This window comes from Xiphophorus hellerii, chromosome 23 (assembly GCF_003331165.1).
Source record: "Xiphophorus hellerii strain 12219 chromosome 23, Xiphophorus_hellerii-4.1, whole genome shotgun sequence".
Taxonomy (NCBI): Eukaryota; Metazoa; Chordata; class Actinopteri; order Cyprinodontiformes; family Poeciliidae; genus Xiphophorus; species Xiphophorus hellerii.
The window spans coordinates 9252678-9276048 of record NC_045694.1 but is presented as its reverse complement, the minus strand read 5'-3'; the positions used below and the strand labels follow the sequence as shown (position 1 = coordinate 9276048).

Below are 23371 nucleotides of genomic sequence, written 5' to 3'. Positions count from 1 at the left end.
GACCTTCAGGGTTGCAATGTGACAAAAACTGGGAAGTTTCAAGGGATGTAAAAACAATTGCAAGGCGCTGCAGCAAGCAAAGACATAAACAAAAACAAAGAGGGATTTACTGCTGTGTGACTTGCAGAGTGGAGTGAAGAAATCCCTTTATTTCTGAGGTGGTAGGGGACGGACGGGACCGTTTCCCTCAGGGTTAAGCATTTCCCACACATTTTCTGGATGTGTTTTGTTCTGCATGGTTGCGTGTAGCTGAGTCATTGCGTGTGTCCGGGTCGAGGCCAAATCTCTGGATCCGAGGAGATTAACCAGCGCCGGATTGTCTCTGAGGATTCATTTACTAAAAGAGATTGAAATGTGGTCAAATGAATACCGAGGGCATTTTGCTACCTCAACCCGCGTGTTGCCAGTTAAGTGGCACTTCTCCGAACCCCCATCCGGAGGTTCTTGATCAGAGGCATGGCACTCAGCCCAAAGAGTCAATGGGGGCATGAACCAAGCAGCACAATGGAAAAATCCAAGGGCCATTAATTCTACCCAATTTACCTTTCGTTTGGGTTTCATTTGGCCCCTCTATAAATTCAGAGGCAGCCAGCAAGAGCAAATGAAAGAATCCTTCTTAGGCGATCATTACTCTGCTAATTGCTTTAGGAATGTGCCATGCACTTAAAGTCAAGGTCATGGGGAGGGCAGCGAGAAGTGAGGATCTCTAATTTGAATGCTCTGCTGGAGGAGGGGCGGCCATTTTAGAGCAGTCTGCTCTCCATCCGAGGGAGTTAAGAGGTCAAAGATGAAAGAAATAGTGCAATTATGTTAGTAACTAGCAACTAAGAGTCCCTTTGACAGGAAACAGCGCTGGTTGGGAGGTTATGAAGGGTGGCTTCACTGTGCTACTGTCAGTCGCTTTGCCTCAGTTATAATAGAAAAGGTCAAGGGTATTATCATATTGAAGCTCCTGAAGCTTAATTCAAACCTGTGCACTCCTGATCGCTTCGTCTCAGCTGTTAGACGCGACACAACTCTGCATTTTCACACACACCAGCTCTGATCTTTTGACTCGTTTGCCTTTTGCGTACATTTTCCCGACCTAGAACCAAAAGCAACCTCATCAATTCCCATCAGTCACTCCTCCTCCTCTTCCTCTTCCTCCTGCCCTTGCCTCTGGAGGACCGGCATTTGTCATGTGTGTGTGATGGCGGACCCGCTGTGTCCTCTGCAGAGGGACGTCGGGATCGAGCTGGATAGCCGTCTGGACGACCGCGGCTACTGCTGCCAGTACTGCCGCCGCGGCTACCGCTTCTGCCGTCGCTACTTCGAGCCCCTGGGCGGCTTCAACCCGTGGCCGTACTACTACCAAGGAGGCCGGGTCATCTGCCAGGTCGTGATGCCGTGCGACTGGTGGATCGCTCGCATGCTGGGGAGGATCTGAGGCTGAATTTAAATGGTTTCTGGATCTGAAATAAATCTGAGAAATATTCCAGACCTCATTTGTCCAAAGAGAGCATTTCGTATTCATTGATTATATTCTCAAAGGCATCATTAACTGCCTCATGTTGTATACTAGCGAATGAAATCAATGCTCTTTAACTTTTACTTCATGTTCTACTAAATCTGTTTGCACATGTACAGTGCTTTAAGGGGGCAGTATTATGTGTTTTCTAGGCATAATACAGCATAATACAGTAACAATGTTACTGTCAGTCGTTATAAAAATGATGTATAGATCAAATATCACTTAAAAGAAATGTTGCTTCCTGGTTTAATGCCTTCAAATTGGGCCTCTGTCTCTTTAAGAACCCTTTTACAACATTTTTACCAGCATTGAACTGAGTAGTAGCTCCTATAATGACCTCAGCAGATGTGCAGTTCCACCAGATGTTTGCTAATTGCTGATGGCTAGTCTGAAGGAGCTGCTCTGTGAGGCAGAAGCTTGGAAACTGCAGCTCTGAGGAGAAGCTGCGCCTCGAAGGCGGGACTAGGTCCAACCAGGCGTTTTGCACAGCTGAATTGTTGCCATGGAGATTAAAGGATTTCTAGATATATCTCCAAGTATGTTTTTGATGAGGGAATAACATTGTAACATGATGTGAACCTCAAAAAGAAAAGTTGATTTTACATGATGCTGCCCCTTTAAATACACATGCAAACTTTTCTGATTGGTGCTATAAAAAAGATTTAACCAAACTATTATATCTACCACCACAGCATGTTATGTGTAGTAATGAAACACTTTCAGGTTGTGAAGCACATTTTCTGTGTCATGTAAATGAGTAGTTTGGTTTTTTTTAGCCATACTTTAACAGTTTCCTTATATTTAGTGGACAGGTGTTGTGTTGCAGTGAAAACTAAGGAAATCTTAATGCTTAAAGGTCTATTACTCTATTCTGAGTTTGTGCCAGTCGATTTATTTCCTGAGCTTTTACCTTCTTGTTTGTTATTGTTAGCTAAGTTTTAAGGATGCAGATTCATAATATAAACTACACACACTCAGAATTACAGTTGTTCACAATTTATTCATTTTAGTCATTGAAAGTTAAATCTGTTATTTAACGTTTTTGTAATTCAGGTGCTTTTTTTAAAAAGAACTGTGGTAACTGTCAAAAGTGTTGGTTGGGTTTGCTTGCTTCGCTTGGACACTTTACATATTTTTAAATTTGACTCCAACTTTGTTCCAGAATTCAATTAAAAATCTTCCTTTTGAAAAAATGTGTTTTTATGCCACCATGTTCTCTTTTGTTGTTTTTACTGATGAATAAATGACTCTTAATAATAAAGTGGTTATTATTTATTCTGAATGTCTGAAAAGGTAGAACGTTTATCAAACAACATTTTGGGGGAAAGTTTAATAAAAAAAAATCTGTAAGAATTTATGCAAATCAATAATATGTAAACGCAAATTTTACAAATTTTGTGATGAATCTGTTTTGGATCGCAGCTTCTCACTTTCTAATATAAGGAGGAGGAAATTTCAGATGTTAAAATGATGCACATAAAAACATCATCTTTTTATTTTTAAAAAGACCTCAAAGCAAAAGAAACAAACTGTTTTTGCATAAAATAATTGTAAATTTTGTCTTACTGACAAGAAATTTCCTAACAGACCTAGCTAGCTAGCGTTCTAGCTTACTGAGGCACCCAGCCATCCATCTAGCTAGCTAGCTACGGTAGCTAGCTAGCTAGATGGCTAGTTTCTGCCAACCTAGCTTCTTCACTAGCAAATAAGCTAGTGAAGAAGCTAGTTAGTTGGATGGATGCCTGAGTTTTAGCTGACGTTATTAATGCTATATTTGCATTAGCTGACTACACTTTAAAAACTGTTTCTAGTTATAGTTTTTGTTTTGTTGCTATTTTCTCAGTTTATCAATGTCCACTATGCTGTTACTATGCTAACATAGTTGTAGCCCAGCTGAAAGCCCAGTAGCCCATAGTTGCAACTGCAAATGTTAGCAGTTTAAAACAACCCGTTAAGGAGGAAAGTTATTAGGTTAGCTTAAATTTTGGAAAAAGCATGGCTCTCTTTCCCTCCTGTTATCCCGGGTCCCGAACGGATGTCGTCACGACTGCAAGGAGACGGCGAGGCACAATGACGTCACAGATCACAGAGTTTAATCTCATACAAAGCAATGAACAACAAAGCTGTAGAGGAACAGAGATATGCATTTTTCTCATAAAAATAAAGACACACAAGGGGGAAGACAGACAAACAAAACAAATACAAAAAGGCAAAAAATAGCGGCCGCTCTCCCTCTATCTCAGCATTGACCCAAATTTTATAGTGAGTGGGTGTTCCTTCAATTTAATATATGCAGTCAAGGCGTTCCGTTCTTTGACCAATTAGAAACTCCGTAGGGACTCAGAAAACTTGGAAACTCCCCTCATTATGGCAAAGTGTCTGTTTTTTGTCCAAGCAAAAGGGCGGACCACTCCGTGCCCATCTCCGTCCGACACGGGCCGAGGCGCCAAGAAGTCTCTAACCCCTATCGGCCTGTAAATTTTATTGCTCTGTGTGTCAGCGGGGGAGGAAAAAGGCCCTGCTTCCCCATGCTCAACAGAAAACTGTTCCAAACAAGAGCGTTGGCCATCCCTTTACACATGTCGCAAGACTAACTGTATTAAGCATTAAAATCAATCACTTTTTCTTAACAAACCCTAACTAAATCTCTTCATACAATGCTACATTAGCGTAGCTGACTTTGTTTCACTGGAGGGAATAGTTTGGTTTTGCCACTGTTTTCTATAATTTTGCAATATCTCAACCACTGGTGAGAAAACAGCTGCTAATGTAAAAACTGTAGGCAGTTTTTTAGTAAATCTACACTAAAAACAATGCAGATAAGCTTTTTTTAAAGTGTGTCTACGTTTGAAAATCATCTGAGTTGTGGTTTTGTGCTCCATTCAGAAGCTGTGAAAGGCCACTCTCCATCCGAACATTGAACTCAACGCTGCTTTACTTCAGATTCCTATTGACACATCGTTCACGTATTTTCATTTTCAAAAAAACGATCAAAGATCAGCAGCGCAATCCAGAAATAAAACTGTAAAGCTTAAACAGTTTTGATTTTGATTTAATGCTCTCCACATATCTGAAAAGAATTCCTGTATTTTTTTATCCAATAACATGCATTCATTTTCATATATTGAATTTCTCCAGTCTGGTACATCTTAACGTTGCTTTTTGAATAATAAAAAAAGAAATGATCACCTCTCAGAGTTTCTACTAAAACATTTAGAAGCCAAACTTATGACAGTGATGTTTTATAAGGTTGCATGAGATTGCAGAGGTATTCCCAGTAAAGTTTTTGGCTTATATCTCTGTCTCTTTTTCCGCTTGCATAACACGCAGATAAAGGTTTTTTGCAAAACCAACGGCAGCCCTCCAAGGGCAAAACAAGAAAGTGTGAAAGAATCAACAGGAAGAGAAGCATGCTCCAAAAACAAGACGCACAACAACAAAAAAAGGAGAAGAAAAAACATTGAAAGACGTTTTTGGTGTAAAAATTACACTTATTTTTTAAAAAGATATCAGGGGAAAAGTTGCAAGATGTTTAAAACGGTAAAAGGAACAGATAACCAAACAATGATGACTTTGTGTTGCAAAGTGACTTCGTTGTTTTTATTTCTTTTTTGTTTTTGGCATCAAGCTAAACTTGCTTGTGTAATAAAAGTCGCAGGAGTCTCTGCTGTGTTTTGTGTTGTACTTACTGATCTGTCCTTCTTTGTTTCCACTGCTGCTGCAGTCTGCAAAAAAAAAAAAAAAAAACATATAAAATGCTTAAAATAGTGCTTGTGTTTCCTGCTTTGCTGAGACGGTTCTAATCTGTAACAATGCATGTCGCCATGCTGAGCTTGAAAAACCCTCATCTGTAAATAACAGATAAGCAGGAGAGATATGCATTTGTAATTGATGTTCTGTCATCACAATAACAAGGTGCGCGAACGCCCGGGAGAATCAAAGCTACAAGAGGGAAAGAGTGGAAATGAAAAGTCGAGTTGTGACGATTTGCTGTTTGAAGTCTTCTCTATTCTGTTTTCCAATTAAAATTTCATTGTCTGAATAATCTCACTGGTTGTATTGTGTGAAATGTTATAATTTCCTTGAAAGACTCTTGATACCCAGGGGTGTTTGTGTGAGAATTGATAGTCTGGGTTTGAATCCATAGAAGAGTCAAATCCGCCTCTCCTCTCCATTAATCCCTTTCCTCATTAGCTTGGTGAGATAAAACAGATATATATGCGCTTATTGTTTCTCTTTTTTTTTACAACTTCTGTGCATCTGATGACTAATAATTCATCTTTTTATGAGGATATAAAAGCATCTCTCTCGCCTACGATGTAAATATGCCTGTTGACTCACGTGGGTTTGATATGATAATAATGTCAATGAAATCAAAAATAATTGTCAGTGACGTTGCTTTTGGTGGAGGAAAAAGTTATCTCAAGCACCATGTAAATGTATGCAAATGATTTGTGAACATGTTCATAGTTCAGACGGTAACCAGATTGTTATTTTTAAATCAATAATGTCAATAGCCCAGAGCATCGTGTCAAGTAAAAAAAAGCTGCTATGTGTTAACAAATTCAGTAATTGCAAACATATTTCAAAACGCTGACAAGTGAACTGCAAAGCCCCCGAGGCGTTTCTGAAAAGTTCATAAAATCAGAGTTAAGATAATACATTCCTCACTATTTTCACCATTTATCACATCAAATACCAGAGATGCTTTACTCACAGATGGGGGAAAGTGCAACAAAATGTTATTTTTAATAGGTTTCTGTAGGCAGCGACGGTTTCTCAAACTCTTTTTGTGAAGATGAGAGCAAATCGCTGTGGAGGCTGAGGGAGCGGATCCGATTGGGACGGTTCCCCCAACCGGAGAGGCTGGTACAGAAACCACAGCCGACCATGAAGGCCAAACTTTACAGACGTCTGACTGTTAAAAAGATTCAGCTACTGATGGAAGCAGAAGGAGAAAAATCCTTTATCGTCCATCAGTGGAGAAACTGTGACGGCGTATTAGGGCCATCGTAGAGCGGAGAAAAAAAAAGACCAGGAGTAAATTTACGCCAAAAAACAAGGAAATTTTAGATATCAGAAGTTTTCTACAAAAACCTGGAAAATCCTGAGTTTGAAAGCTTGAAAATGTGCTTGAAGAAAATCCGATATTTTCAGCTTAATCTCAGAAACAACAAGATTTCTGAGCTCCAAAAGTCGAAAATTTGTGATTTAAAAAACTCAGAACTTTTTAGATTCATCTCAGAAGCTTGGAAATTTCAGAGTTTGAAAAAGCAAATTTTTTTTTTTTTTTTAATAATTCAGAAATTTTGAGATTGATTTCAGCTCCAAAAGTCAAAATTTGCAAGAAAAAATGTTGAGGTTAATCTCAGACATTTTCTAGAAAAAATCCTCGAGTTTGAAAAGTAAAACAATTGATAGAAAAACTCAAAACATTTTGAGATTGATCTCAGAAATGTCCAAATCCCTTCCAGAAAATTTCTGAGTCTGGAAAGTTTAACATTTTTTACTTCTGTAACTCAGAAATTTCCTAGTTAGAAAAAAAGATAATTTCTGCCAAAAATTTTGAACTTTTTAGAATAATCTCAGAAATTTTCTACAAAAAAACAAGAACATTTCTGAACTGCAAAAGTAAAAAAAATTGCAAGAAAATAAATTGAGCTTAGTCTCAGAAATTTTGCAACATTTCTGAGTTTGAAAAGTCAAAATATTTTGATTGCTGAGTTTTTTCAAGCAAATTTTTGACTTTTGGAGCTCAGAAATGTTTTTTTTTTCTAGAATCAATCTTACCATTTCTGAGTTTTGAAGAGGAAGCATACTCCTTTTTAATCTATAATTGCCATATTGCGCCGTTGCACACATCTGTGTGTCTCAGAACTGTGATTTTTGGTACATTCACTCCGTTTGGATGATTTTTTGTGAAATTCACACACAAATTACACTGCCTCAATTCAACCAACTTTTAACTGCCCTGATCCAAACGTTTTTGTTTTCTTCTCATTTTTCTGAAGTGAAGCCCTCCAAGGAAAAAGCTGATGGAGAAACGTTTGCGTATAGCAGTTTTTACCCCTAGAGCTGCTCGATAATTCAGGCAGAAATTGGGAATCTGACCCAGTTTCTGTAAAAGCAGCAGCAACTTGATAAATAATTCTCCAATGGCTCATTAAGCATCATCCACTGTAAATAAATAAAAAAAAGTCAACAAGATACAAAATCTGAGGTGGCTGAACTGACATGCAACAAGCTTTTCCACATAACAAGAACAAACACTTTAAGTTTATTTCTTATATAAAAAAAATCTGTCTGAAATTCAAACATCTTGTTTTCACTAAAGCTTTTTTACATCTCAAAACGGAAGTTCATTTGCATTCTCACGCCGTACAAAGTGCCTGAACACTGTCAGCACCAGACATGAGGCGCGCTCTGTGACAGCGAACTCCTCCTTCACAGATGAAAATTAAAGAATGTGTCATTTCTAATAAAGTCCTGCTCTGTTTTCCTCGTGCATTTCATATAGGAACACCCCCTGCAGCACTTGTTTATCACTGTTTTGATGAGGGAGGGGAAAAGAGTGACTGCTCAGCAGGATAAACACAAATACCAAGCATTTACCAGGTTATCACAGTTCAAAGGATTCCTCCCCTCCCTCTTCTCTGTACCTGGCCAGAGGATTGGACATTTTCACTGAAGCTTTCCAGTGAATTAATGCGTTTTGTTATTTATCAGAAATGCAGGAAAGACTTCACTTCCAGCTGCTTATTTTCATTTCAAATAATCCCTCGTTTGTTTGGATGTGCGAGTTGCTGGTGAAAACCCGAATGTATGAGGAGTATCTGTATTTAGATTAGTGACCTGAAGGAACGGCTCCCTCCAATCCAACACGTGTATCACTACTGCCATCTTGTGGACAGGAAGTCAAACTACTCTAATATATATAAAAAAAGAAGGATGTATTTCTCTATTTTTATTGCTCTGTCTTTCTATTTTTACTGCCTTTAAATGAAAATTTTCCTCGTTTCTCTGAGACAAACCTAAATTCCTCTGAATAACCTAAACCGAGTTAACTCAGAGAGCCTTTCTCTGCAGTGAGTCTGGTGACCCGATGGTTAAATAAGCTCTCCGTGTGCCGTTCCTGCTTCAGGCTGGAGGCACAATAATGTCAGTCGTCATCCTTCAACCGCTCCCACTGTGAGAGGCAGCATGGCACAGCAGTAAACACTCGCGCTGTGTCAGTGGCTGCAGGCGACACAGAAATAGTCCTCGTCTTCCAGGACCCGGCTCTCCTGCTCCATCTTCAGGGTCTCTGACTCACAGACACAGCGGCTGCTGGTCGCCTTCATTGTTGCAGTAATCCTCCAGAACAAAAGGGGGAAGTGAGACGATGAGCAAAATCAATGCCTCGTCTGTGGAAATACTTAGCAAGATGTTTGCTGGACTAAAGAGGGTTTTATTGAAACTGACTAAACTCAAAACGCTCTATAATCGTATGTGATGGTGAGCAGTTTACACTAGAAACCAAAAATAATGCTTCAATTGTTGACTGTGAGGACTATAACTTTGTATGTTTTGTGTTTTTACAATGTAAAGGACTTTGTTGCTGAAATGTGCCACGTTTCTATTAACAATAAAATTGCGCAAATTGAAATGATGTAAATCAATAAAGTAAATCTGCAGTATTTTTATTTTATTTTTTTACATATTTGTTAATCGTCGCCACATCATGACAATATGGCTGCGTTCACTGCAGGCTTTGCTGCTCAACTCCGATTTTTTTTGTGAAATCTGAATTTTTTTGAAGCGGTAGTTCACATTTCCAAATATATGGGAATATACCTGATGTCCAGTGTGAACCGCAAACGAATAAGTGTCCCGCATGCGCAGTAGAGGGCGCAGTAACGTCACACGTAGCAATCGTGCTCAGTGTTTTGCCAACAGCCATAAAAAAGAAGAAGAAAAAGAAGCGCTCACTGTTTGCGGAAGTAAACATGGATGCTAATGGTGAAGCACAGCTTACGATTTTAAAGTCGTTATCCAACCGCAGCCTTAATCCTCAGCAAAATCCGCCATGGTTGTTTCTCTCCCCTCTCGCGCGTATCAGGACGCAGAATAGTGACGTTTGTCGAGTATCAATGACGTTCAGGTTGCATGAAAGCGACCGGGCCTTCAGATTCAGGTCACATTCAAACAAATCAGAGGTACCGGATTTAGGAGCTCTGGATTCAACACTGTTGAATGACTTTTTATAAACAGCTGAAAACAAACAAACATTATCCTCCCAAACTTCTTGTCCTCTTCTTCGTCGTTTTTGCCAGTTGATCACGTGACTCACGTGACGTGAAAAAAATGTTTCCGTTGCAGTTTTGGTAAATATATCTGCTTCGATATAGCCAAAAACGTGAGATTTTTTTATTTATTGAATTGTTTCCATTAAGTGAATTTATTTTTGTAATTTCAATTTTCGCAATTAATGGAAATGGCCTCTGTGCCTACGGTGAGCAATTAATCAAGTTAAACGTAAAGAAATTTGGAAAAACGTGTTTCAAATGTGTGTGCTTTATTCGTGTAATTTTTCTATTCTTACACTAAACCTGTTAAAGCGAAATCAGCCACAATGGACCCAGGCAGGTCAGAACCTGGGACGGGAAAGCCAATACAGCCATGGACACTTTCACACACATAAACACATTAACATGCTGCAAAAGAATCTGTGTAACCTTTTCTTTCAACAAACAGAGACTTAGCACACACACACACACACACACACACACACACTCCCTCTCATTTCACTATGCAAGCTGCGCTGACAGACGCGGCTGTCTTCAGCTGCAGGCATGTCACATGCTAATGTATTCAACCACCCACAGCAACTGGAGAAGCAGCAGTGCTCTTAAGTACAGTCCAATCAGTCTCCGGACTGCTAATGGCACCAATCCAGTTTCCTACAGCAGCTTTTACTTTCTCTTTTAAATGCCATGCGATCAAATGTCCCCCGAAGCTGCAGCGGCCCGACAGTACTGAGTTTTCACGGCAGAAACGGTTTCATTATGTCGACAGCGGAAACCGATGGACTTGCCAACCGCTATTTGTTGTTTCCGAGGTTAAAGCTGCAGTTTTATAAACAATGTTTTTGTTGTTGTTGTTTAACATATTTTTGAAAATGTCACCATTTTGAGACAGTTTTGTTATGAGACATATCATTTGTGAAAACTGAGCTACTTACTGCTGTCTTAGGAAACGCGCAGCTCCCGTTCAAAACCAGCCAATCAGAGCCAGGAAGCAGGTCTAATCACTGTCATACTCACCCTAAATGAGCTAATGGAGGACAAACAACTTACCCATACAAGAAAACCGTTAATCTGCCGTTATCTGTGGTCATGCTAACTAGGTTTAGCATTCACAACATGCTATGCCAGCTGCAGCAGCACATGAGATTTTGATTGATCGTTAAGAACTGGCCCCTGCCTCTGATTGGGTGTTTCTAGTTAGCGCTGAGAGAAGGTAGAGGAGCTACATTTTTTTTCACAGATTGTCATACATGTGACAATAGCTGCATTTCTATTGCAAATATTTCGCTTTTAAAAAAACTATTGATGAGACCGAAAAGCCAAAACATGATAATTACGAGTTTTTTTATTCAGAAGACATTTTCATTAAGCAAATTTATTTTCAATATGTCATATTGCGCATTTATGCGTTTGTTGGAAATGCAGCTAGTAAAATATAATTTTTATTAAAGTTTTGTCCTGTTTTAGTGACATTTTATCTCAGGCTTCAATCATTTAAAAAATTACTTCTCTTGCAGAAAATAAAACAGCAGCAAATAATGTAGAGAGGAGATTTTCTTTTTAATTAGCATATTGACTTTTTCTTAAAAATCTAGTCTAAGTTCAGCATAAAAGGAGGCCACTGACAACCCAAGACAACAGAAGCAACAAAACAAAATGCAGTGGACATACCTCAACAATTCACAGACAACAGCGCTTTAGGAAAAAAAAAAAGAGATCAGAATACATATGAAGATAATCCTAACAGAAAGTCAGATTTTAATGCAAATATAACCCAGTGTATTTATTGATTGTCAAAACATTTTTGTGCCAGCGTGTTTTACATTCAGAGTGCCTGCAGGATGTGGACCTCTTTGGCTCTGGTGAGTTTGTAAAGCAGACGGTGGAGGTCAGGTAGTCCGAGTTTCCCTCGCTCAGCGGCTCGGCTCGGCCCGGAAAGAACAGCCGATTGGGCCGCGACGCGACTCGGGATCAATATGGCTTCATCCCCAACAGGGAGTTCTTAACCAAACAGGACAGAAAAACAAGAAGAAGGCACAAACTTCCTCTGACCAGAGAAACAAAAAAAGGGAGAAATAAGTCGGGATTTTTTGTTCCTAACAAATGTAGAAACTTTAGATTCTAAGCAGAAAATCAGTATTGACTGATACACTTGATACTCTGTGTAATATAAAATCCAATAGTTCTGAAAGCACAGCCTCGACTGTTGGAAAAAGGAGAGAGGTATATCCGCTGAAAAGAGGGAACAAAAAGCTCATTCAGTAAATGTTTAACAGAGATATTCACAGCAGCAGAATAATGATGCTGCGCTGAGCTTTTAAGACCAGAAATTAAAAAAAAAAAAACTAAACAAAGCTGATTATATGGAGAGCTATACAAAAAGGGGGAAAAAAAGCCATATAAGCTTCCTGTATCTTCTTTTTCATCTTCCCTCAGGTTTACACGTAAAAATAAAACGAATGTGCCTTTTCTTTACAGAATTTAGGAATTAATAAAATAAATAAATTTGTTGTGGCCTTAAAATTGAATCTCAATTGCATATTATACGTCTACATACAGTATATATATATATTTATAAATTCATATATATATTGTTTTACATAAACAGGACTTAAACCTATAAGCATCAGAGGGAGAAATGGAAATAAATCACTTTTATTCTGCTTTTCTTGCTGTGCCCTCCGGTCTGCAACTCCACACAGAAAAATGCCCTTTTACATGTTAACAGTTTTTTTATGCAGGGCTGACAGAGAGTAGATGCAGACCTACTCTGTCTGTTTCAAAATAAATGAATATTAACTTCCTTGTCTTTAAAATAAACGGTAAATCTTTCTGCAAACATCTCATAAGGCACTCTTTACTTAAACTGCGTCAGGCGTCCCTTCTTGTTGCACCGTTTGGCTTTCAGTCCTGGTTTTTGGTTTGTTGTCCTCTGATAGCGTTAGTCCGATGAGATGCAAAGGTTAAGAAATAAAAACAAAAACTTGACTGGCACGTTTTTCATCGTAGACATTGATCCCACGTTTGGATTTGTGGAATTTTTCATCTACATGGAATAATCCTTATTGTAAAAGCTAACTTCTTAAAAAGAAATGCTAATCACTCCCTAGATCTTTTGAAATTAGGCACATGGTCACATAACATGAGAGTAAACAATAAATCCTGAGGCTGAACTGACCGACTTTTAAGAGCAACATGCTGCAAGTTCCCTCACTTCTGATGTTCGAATCAGACCGTTGTGGTAGGAAAAGGAAAATATCAAGTCTGTGGTCAAAATAAATGTGATTTTTTTTGTGTGTTTTGAAAGAGTCCCGTGGCCCTAAGCCTCTGCAGGCTCACTTTTTATCTGGATAAAGTTTGCAGGCAGCTGGACGGAGAGCGGCAGCTCCTGCAGGGTTTTGACGCCCGGCTCTGGCTGCAGAGACATTTCCCCGCGAACCTCCAGCTCCTCCACCGGGGTCAAGCCCTCGCCGGGGCTGCTGCTCTGGGAGTAACGTCCGTTTATTAAAGGTTCGCTCGCCGGCGCCTGGGCTTGGCTTTGACTGGTATCGATGATCACAGTCCTGTACTGCAGCTCCGCCTCGCCGGCCTCCATCTCCTCCCTGTCGAACGTGTGCGCCGCCAGCGACAGGTCGCCGTTCACCATCGACTGGAAGTAGCTGGAGTCCAGCATCTCCTCTTTGACCTGCAGCGCCGACAGATCGCTGGACTTCAGCACCGTTGCGATGACGGTGCCCGGCTGCTGCGCCACCATGGCGTGCCCGCCGCTGGTGTTGATGGTGACGAGGCGGGGCAGGCCGTTGAGGCCCGAGCCGGCGGAGCTGATGACTCCCGCAGGGGAGGAGCAGGTTGAGACCGAGGAGGAGGAAATGGCGGAGGAGCCCAGACTGGTGACCAGGAGCTGCTGCGGGAGGCCGTCATGCAGGCCGGCGCCGCCGCCAGTTAGAGACGCCGTCTGGATGGTGAGCACGTCTTTGCCCCCCGCGGCGGCAGAGGGAACGGTGTGGAGGATGACCCGAGGAGGCGAGGAGTGGCTGGAGTCGCCGTTAGCCAGAACGGTGAGGGGAACCGACTGGAGGGAGCCGGAGGAGGTCAGAACCATCGGTAACGACACGGGGCTGCTGATGGTCCTGAGGAGACAAAATGATTAAAACTCAATATTTATCTGGGTTTTTCCCTCTACAGCCAGGAAAAATATCAGGACAACCTTTAAAAACCTGATAGCAAAGGATGTATCTGCAGCTAAAAAAATGCCTGACTAATCAAAACAGTGAAAGGTTTATTTGTTCATTACTTTTTAGATTATTCAATCAACAATCAGATAGTAAAAGAAACTTAATTAAAGATTTCCTTTTTACAGAATTTGAACCAGGTGAAGCTAAAACTGAAGCTATGCTACTGAAATAGTTCTGGCCAGAACATATTTACAAAGGTTTTTTTTATTTTAAATGCAAAATGTCTGTTTTTTGTACAATTTTGACTTCATTACTAAGTTTGTTATTTTAAGTCTGTATTCTCCAATTACTAAATTACACTGAAAAAACACAAAATCTTAAGTATTATTCTTCTAGTCTCTAATGCAAATATCTTAATACATTTGAAATAAGACAAAACAAACTCTAAAGTAAGTTTTCAGTGTCTTATAGGAGCTTGTTTTATGTAAATAATCGCTTTATTTTGATAATAAAGTACTATTTCACTGGCAGATTATTTCAGGTAAAACATTTGCTAGCGTAGCTGTGGAACTAGCACTGTTTTCGTTTTACAGTCATAAACAAATAAAGATAACTTTTGAAATCCTGTGTTTTTCCAACATATTTTCACTGAAAAAAACCATAAAATTTTAAACACGAAGCAAACAGAAGTGTCGCAGAAAGAACAGAAACAAAGACCAGAGGTTTAGGAATAATAAAATAAGTCTAAAATGTAAATAGACGCCAGACGAGAGGACATGTTTGGTATAAACCAAGTAAAACAATCCAGAACTGAAAAACATAACTGCTATTCAAAACATACCAGGCTGAGAATTAAGAGAGAGAGGCCTAGTCAAAGCCCAAACCCCTTTGACAGCACAAAGCTGAAAGTGAGGAATAGGGTAAAACTTTCCTCATTCTGATGTCAGAAACCCAACGTTCCTATAACCTGTCAGTATTTCCTCCAGCTGTCATTTAAATTTAAGACATTTAAAATACATTTTCACCTACTTATTTTGAGCCTTTTACCCACTTTTAAAATTAAAATATAAAGCCTGATGAATAACCAAGATGAACATTCGGCCTACATCTTTGGAAACATGGATATATATATTTATTTTTATTAAACCCTACTGAGAAATACAGCCAGTATATCACAGAGAAGTCCTGTCCTCATCATTATTGTAACAAACAACACAGATTTCTCCACTGTATAAATTATTATTCTGTCCACAGTTCCTAACTGCTGAGCTTTTCCAGCCTGGAAAATATCACAGGAAAGATGAAGCATTCATAATGCAGGCAGTGGAGTCCAAACAAACTCTAACACAAAACAAGCTGAACGTTAAAACTACAGACGGCACCGCTGTAGTTTTAACGAGAAAAAGCAAAGTTGCTCGAAACAGAAATGACAAAACTACGATTAACTGCAAAGGAGAGCATTTGTACTCAGTTAAAAAATTAAAACAAGTTAACTGAGCAGGAGTTTTTATTTGGAATAAATTTTAATTGGTTCGTCCAAAGTTCACTTCTTCCACTTTGGTTTATACAATTTTATAAATCTTTAAACCATTGTCACGTATGCATTTGTGTAATATTACCAAAAAGCAAATTACTATTATCTACAGGACGATTATTTCACTCACGACAGTTTTAAAATTAATATTAAGGAATTATTAACCTAACACAAGCTGATTTATCTGGCTGAAAAGTTACTTGTAAATTATTTTTGTCTTATTTTAAGTCCACTAAGATATTTGCACTAGAAACTAGACCAGAATATTTGGTAAAATGTTGTGTTTTTGCAGTGTAACTTCATACTTTTGCTCTATGTTTTCTTTTTGGCTGGAAACACAACGACAAGTTTCTCTGGACGATAAATTACCCCAGAAATTATCGCGATAAATGATAATATTGTTGGTTTAAGACCAACAATATTGGTTCTAAATATTGTTACATTCTTAAATAATGAAACAATAGTTACATTATACATATACAATGTAACTATATGTAGTTATATAACTATGTAATGTATATAATGTAACTATAAATGTAACATTATTTAACTATATAATTTAACTATTGTTACATTATATTATGATATATTATTATATATCATGGTTCATCCTGTGATTAAGTGATTTATTGATTATTGACACTGGCCTGTGTGTACAGTCAGTGAGCGGCTCTCCTACCTGACGGCGTGCGCTGCGTCCTGAACGCCGTGCGCCTGGTTCTCCTGTAAAACATGGAGCAGCTGCTCCGCCTGTCCTCCGTCAGCCTCCCGGTACAGACATTCATCTCTGGGCTCTTTCTTCATCGGCTTCAGCGACACATGCTGCGCCCTGCCGTGGCCTTTGGACCCTCCGCGGACCACGCCCCGCCCGTTGGAAGCCCGTTGGCTCTCGTAGCCAGCGTTGGCGTCAGACCCCGCCTCTTCGTCGTCGATCACCACCAGGTCAGAGGGCATCTCTTTGAACTGGTAGACCAGCCGCTGCCCCTCCACTTTGGCGAGGATGCCTCTCTGATAGTAGTACCTGGGGGAGGAAGTAGGCGAGAGTCCGTTCAACCAATTATTGACATTATCGCGATTAAAGTTTAACGACTCATAAAAATTTAAGCCGCCGTTCCAGAGTGCTAATAAGAACATATCAGTGGAAATGGTGTCTTCAAGGTTAAATGCTGGATGAGTTTGTGTGCATGATAATGTCACATTGGCAGACGTGGCTCATTGGTATTCTGCTCTCACCTGAGAGCCCTCCCCATGGTCTCATAGTTCATGTCGGGCTTGTTCTTGTGCTTGCCCCAAAGCTTTGAAACAGCCTTGGAGTCCACCAGCTTAAAGATGCCTTTTTCACGCTGCGTCCACTTGATGTATTTGGGACAGGTGTTTTTATCCTGCAGCAAAGCCAGGAGGAATTCCCACAGGTAGATGGTGTTGCCTGCAAATTAAAGAGGCTAATTTGAGTCCATGGTTACAACATGCAGGCACAGATTCAAGCTTTCAATCAGTACTAGTGTTCATTTTGTCTTTTATTTAGATCAGGGCCATATCAAAGACCTGAATGTTCTTAAAGGGCCGGTTGTTCCAGAATGTATTGATAAACTGTTAAAATATCAATAAATAACTGCTTCACTATTCAATAGATGATTCTTAAAATTAAATAATATTGAACATCTTTCCACGCTGATCAGTCCCTCCAGGATTTTGTGATTGTTTTTGTGGTTTTTTGCAATTAGAAATAATTGTAAGGAATTTTTACGATATTTGAGATAATGTACGACGTTAAATGAGACTTTTAATTAATCTCCTTATCAATCACAGACTATAACTTGACATCAAGTGAGACTGAGGCAGCAGTCACTTGAACTCAATGTTTTTGACCAATTTTGAGAAAAACTTGCAGTAAAATTGTGGGGATCTGTTGATTTTGTGTGAATTTTGCATATTTATGAAAAACTGGAGGGACTTTTTGATGTAATTCGGAGCCTAGAGGGCCACATAAAAAGCTACGGCGGGCCAGATTTGGCCCCCGGGCCTTGAGTTTGATACATGTGATTTAGACAATTAATCAAATAAAAACATTCTGCAGATTTTTTGCTTTTTTGTGATCAAATTAGTTTTTTATCTTTTAAAAAATATTTGCATATTATAAAAAAGAGCATGGAATATGAATTCATAAGCCTGTTTACATGTTTATATAACTCCATAAGAATAAACAAAGAAAACAAAAAAAGAGAAAAAAACTGATTCATTAAAGCTTTTTTTTTTTTACATATATATTGCAAACATATTAAAATATGCAAATAAATAAATACTTCAATTCATTTTTTAAATGGGAAAATAAATATTTTATTGCACAAATACAATAAGATATCTGAACTAGAAACTAAACCAAAAATACTCGATTAATTGCTCCAGCCCTAATTTATCTAGATGTTCAGCTTGTACATAGAAGCCACAGAGTTGCAGGAGAAATTATTTTCTTTTCTTCCAGTTATTGTTGTGACAGGGATTTGTCTGCCTGAGAAGGAAATTAATTATGCCAAGCTCGGATGTAGATTCCTCTAATTTGCCAGACTTCAGCGGCCGGCAGCGTTTAAAAACAGCAGCACTCCCAGAAGTCACCTGAATCCCCGACCAAGTGACAGAGTGATGCATTCGTGGGCGTCTGAACCAGACGTCCCAAACCCCTTCCCCCCTATTGTGTCGTTGTGAACGGCCCAAACAAAGCGGCATCGCCCCTGCATCTATCAGTAAAGCATCAGTGTGCCCTCCAGCATGCAATCACTCCTGTTTCCCCGAGAAACACAACACCACCCGATCCCCTCATCCATTAACTCGCTCAGGTTCAACCCAGATGGACTGCAGGGGCCGAGGGCAGCTGGTCGCCCGCTCCACTGGAGGAATCGGAGCGATCACAAGAGGAGGAGAGACCTTGATTTTTATTGGCTCATTACAGAAAAGTGGACTAGTTGGTGAGGCTTACCTTTGCCCTCTTTGCTCTTCTTCCTGAGTGGCAAGTTAGGGGTTGTGATTGGAGAGCAGGGACGCACTACCCGGGGCTTTCGCACTGATTCAATGTGAGAAGCAGCATGTTAGAAGGTCAAAGGACACAACAAAATCATGTAATCACCTTCTACTCTAAACTGGTGCAACAAATTATTACTTAACTAGAAAAATAAAGTCTTACCTTTGGTTTTTTTCTGAGGTTTTAAGGGAATCTTTTGAGAAATCTCATCCATGGATGACGTGTCTTCATCCAGAGACATGTCCAGGGCAACGTTGTCCATTTGGTCCGGCCTGAGTGGCGCGTACGTCATCTCTGACTCCAGCAGATGGCTGTAGGTGTGAACTGCACAAACAGCAACAACATACAAGAATTACACCTTGTTTTGCATAAAGCAGAGAAATAAATTAAGGCTGCTATAGTCTATTTTAGTAATCAAGTAATCTACTGATGACTGAGTAATTAATCGTCTTCTGTAGTAGCTACTTAAGATAGTAAAAGAAATCTAGCGTGAGCTGTGGTGGCGCAGGGGTTCAGCACAACCCACATATGGAGGCCTTGTCCTCGACACAGCCGTCGCAGGTTCGATTCCCAGCCTGGCGACCTTTGCTGCATGTTTTCTCCTTCTCTCATTACCCACTTTCCTGTCAATTAACTATCAAATAAAAGCCACTAGAGCCAAAAAAAGTAAAAGAAAACTATGCTAGTAAATAAACAATTAAGTTCCTTTTTTTAAAAATTTACTGAACATTACTTTCAGTCTGATGTTTGAAGTATGAAAAAGATTTTTTCATAAAACAGATATTTCTAATTATCCTTTATTATTATTTTTTCCACATCATTACTCTTCTTGATTAGCAAGCAACAAAACAGAGCTGGAAGAGCTAAAACAGGGGAAAGTTATACTACGAAGAGCTGTAACGATTCCTCAAATGATTCGATTGTTAAAATTCCTCAGAAAAATATTTGCCTCAAGCTTCGTTAAATTATGTTTTGTTATTTAGCGAGCCGTGTTCTGGCCAGGTGATTGATTATGTTGCGCAACACTCTCACTTTCACCTCTAAGTTGTTGCTAAGTGCTAGCAACATAGCGCACTGCGGCAGTCCAGCTGTTATTTATGTTTTTATGTACGACATAGGAGCCAAATCCCATTGCTGGCATGAGCACAAAAACTATAAATGGCTGAGCAAAGAGTTCATCTATTAAAGAGACTGAAGATGAATACATGACCTAAAAACTGGTTTCTGTAGCTTACAGATTTATTATTAAATTGAATATAATTTCAGATTTTTGTATAGTTTTTGTCCAGGTTAACTTAAAAAGGAGCTATTATTGTTACAGATTAAGTAATTGTAGGGATGCGCAAATATGAAAAATTGGGATGATGTTGATATCCGATATAAACACTGCTAATATAGTAGAATTTAGCAATATTTTACTTTATCACATTTTTTTATTTGATTACTCGATTAATCATAAGGATAATCGATGGAATACTCGTTAAATAATTGATTACAGCAGCCCTGAAAGAGAGCAAAGTCTGGTTTGGAAGTATTTTAAACTGAAAGCATTTTAAAATAATTGTGTGATTTACTTCAGGCTTGGGCCTCTACAGTTAATTTGTAAGGTTGGACTTTTTTTTAGGACCGATCTAAACTGAAACGCCCATTTTGTTTTGCATCATTTACACAACGCATTGAGGTGTCTCTTTCTTGGCGGCACTTCTTCCTCCATAGCTGCTAATAGCACTTAGCATTCGTCAACAGCTCATTGGCGAAAGTGAGAGCGTTGTGCAACACAAATAATTATCCAGCCAGATTAAATGGCGCTAAATAGTAATAGATAATCTAATTAAGCTTCGAGGTAGATAACTTAAATTTTAAGGCTTGAGATACTTGAATCATTCGATGAATCGTTACAGCCCTAAAATAAACATAAATAAACTCACTCATTCGCTTCTCATCCAAAATATTATTTGGAGACTCCATGTTCAGCAGAGCTGCTGCAGCTTCGTTCGTCTCCATGCTGTCTTCGGCACGGGAAACTCTCGTTTCTGTCCATCAAAAGACAAAAATGCATCAAAACAGTTGGCAACATAACTGGAAGCTTCACGTGAAATAATTAAGTTTGTCACAATAAATTTTTTCTAGACAATAAATTGTCCCAGTAATTATTGCGATAAATTAGAATATTGTTGTTTTGAGACCTTTTTCAAGTAATAATGGCAAAATAATGCAAGTCCTCCCCCTCAATAAACAATAAACTTAAATTTTTGTATACAACACTGAAAATGGAAGATCTTTTAAATTTCCAAAATAAAACATGACAACCAAAAACAATAAATAAGACGGATTACAAAGTCTCTGAAAACAAAATTACAATTTAAAATATATTAGTCATCAGAATAGAAATGATTGAGTTCATCTTAATTTAATTAATCGCTTACTGTAACAGGCTTAGAAATAATTGTGTTAGATTAGTTCCAGTAATAGTGTTGGACACAGAAAATCTAGACACTTTTACATAGAGCTGGGAAAAGGTTCAACCTGTCACAGATTTTCTCTAGTTTTTTTCAAACTTAAGTGTTTCATCAATGATAATCAAATGTAGTTTAATATCACTTAAAAGTAACCCAATTAAATACAAACATTTTCAAATGAGGATTTAATGTATTAAGTGAAATAAGGTACCAAAACCAAAACAACCTTACAAAATTCTGAATAAAATGTGATTAATCACAGAAGATGGCTTCAGTTTTCCAAATCATACCCAGGTCTAATGTTAGACATGTAGATTTAAGAGATCACTCAAGTAGAACCTGACTTACAACATGATGTAGGAAAACAACAAAATAAAAAGCTGCAAATTATGAAATTCGACAATAGCTGAGAAACATCGTTGACATCTATCAGTCTATGTGAAATGTTTCCAAAGTGTCGTGTCTTCACCTGAGAGGTCCACTCCTTCTGAAAGGATGGATGGTCCCTCCACCACGTTGAGAGTCGTGTCCACCATGATGCCGTTAGTCACCTCGTCCGACTCGAGGCCCGAGTAGACCTGCAGCAGGTCGGTGGTGGGTACCTGCTCCACGATCACGGCTGGGAATACTGAGGGGTCGTCCAACTGCGCAGAGAAAACACACGTGTACATACGATGAGACATGAGGTATTATAACACATAATACCTGCTGGAGCTCTTGGACATATATGTGAATTAAAAGATTCAAAACATACAGTAATTCCTTCACTATGCATTATTATTATTATCGGTTTAATGTTCTGACTAGGGAGGCAAGTTATTAATTGATTACTTCATAGGGCTAACTTTTTCATAAATTTTATTTTAAAAATTCAACATTATTTTGTATCATTTGTATTAAATACTGACTGAATAATGAAAAAATTTTGGTTTTCGCACATTATTAAATTTAGACATATTTATAAAATATAACAAACCAGGAACCTCTAAGGATGCTGAATAGAAAATTTTAAAAATAATAAATAAAATATTGGAAACATTAATTCATGAGGCTGCTCTTAAAAGAATATTAAAACGTTGCTCCATGACAGTCGTAAAAATCAACCGGGTTTATTGAAGTCATGTTTCTGGGTTATCTCACCTTCGTAGCACATAATTTTTAGCAATTAGCAAGTAGTTTTTTAAAAAGAAGTTGCTCTGTAATGTAGCTAACCTATATGAGCGCTTTTAAAGTGAAAATCAAAGATTGTCGAGTGTTTATATTTCAAAACAGAACCGCATAAAGTGTATTTTTCACCCCACAACGGACTCTGTTTTGACCGTTTATCTTCCCCGTTCTGCTGTAGCTCCGCCATCTTTGCTTTAGTACCAACGGCTCAGCTTAAGGATGACCAGTGGCGTCCCCTGCTGGATGGAGGCCAAACTACACCATTAAAGAAGATCTAAACTTAATCGATTTGAGCTCATTTTAATCCAATAAATCGTGAATCGAGAATTAATCATTAACGAATTGTTTGGATCCCTAGTTCTAAACCAATTTGGCCTCTTTTATTGCTTTGTAAGACGTTGTGGATTCATTCTCAGCCTGAGCTAATGTGGAGGCACGCAGCATGGAAGAGAGATCATTTCTGTTGTGTTGCAGCGGCCCGCTGGGGCGTTGTGAAGAAGACGGGAACCAGCTGTCTGAGAACCTAATCTTATGCCCAGAAATTATATAAACCCAAATGAATGTTAATGAATCAGATATGAATTGCAGACAAGCACCTTCTTCATCACGCTCTGGGAATTCTAACCTCGCCGTCTCATTTTGGGCTTAGCGACGCCTGATGAGTGGGGCAGCGGAGGGACCGGGGGAATTGGTGGAGGGTGGGCCGAACCGTAGAGCTACATCTGAGGAGACAAGCACTGTCTGAGAGCTCCTCCAGCGGGGATCGTGTCAAGAATGGACGGCCACTGGGCGGCTGGTTGGTGAGGGCAAAGCAACTCCATTCTTTAATTAAGGGAGTCGTGTTCTGCTCTAAATGTGAAAGATGCGCTTTGGAGAGCATGAAAAGATAATATTATAAACTGAATTATTATTATTATTACTAATAGTAGTGCTTGAAAGTAGGCCTGCTGCAATAAATTTTACTGGACGATAAATTGTCCCTAAAATTATTGCAATAAACGATAATATTGTTGTTTTAACACCATTCTCTAGTAATATATTGATAATCTCTTCTCGAACACTAATAAACTCAACACTGGAGCTGGAAGATATTTTAAATGTCCAAAAAAACAACATAAAGCGGAAGTAAAACCCACACAAAACAGAAACAATAAATAAAATGGATTGTTTAGTCTCTGTAAACAAAATTATTACCTTTCAAAAAATATTAATCATCAAAATGACA

General features: G+C 38.9%; 1 protein-coding gene across 2 annotated transcripts in view; it reads right to left on the bottom strand.

Moving 5' to 3' along the window:
* Positions 1 to 11336: 11336 nt before the first annotated feature.
* The window catches only part of LOC116714270 (ETS-related transcription factor Elf-4-like), a 70885-nt gene continuing 58850 nt past the window's right edge, over positions 11337 to 23371 (bottom strand). For both annotated transcript variants that reach the window (XM_032554731.1, XM_032554730.1), the window contains exons 3-9: positions 21449 to 21623; positions 20449 to 20553; positions 18683 to 18844; positions 18479 to 18562; positions 16738 to 16930; positions 16184 to 16525; positions 11337 to 13925 (exon numbers count right to left, since the gene is read on the bottom strand). In XM_032554731.1, coding sequence (XP_032410622.1) covers positions 13115 to 13925; positions 16184 to 16525; positions 16738 to 16930; positions 18479 to 18562; positions 18683 to 18844; positions 20449 to 20553; positions 21449 to 21623 — 1872 coding nt within the window. In that variant the 3' untranslated portion in view covers positions 11337 to 13114. The remainder of the gene's footprint in view (positions 13926 to 16183; positions 16526 to 16737; positions 16931 to 18478; positions 18563 to 18682; positions 18845 to 20448; positions 20554 to 21448; positions 21624 to 23371) is intronic.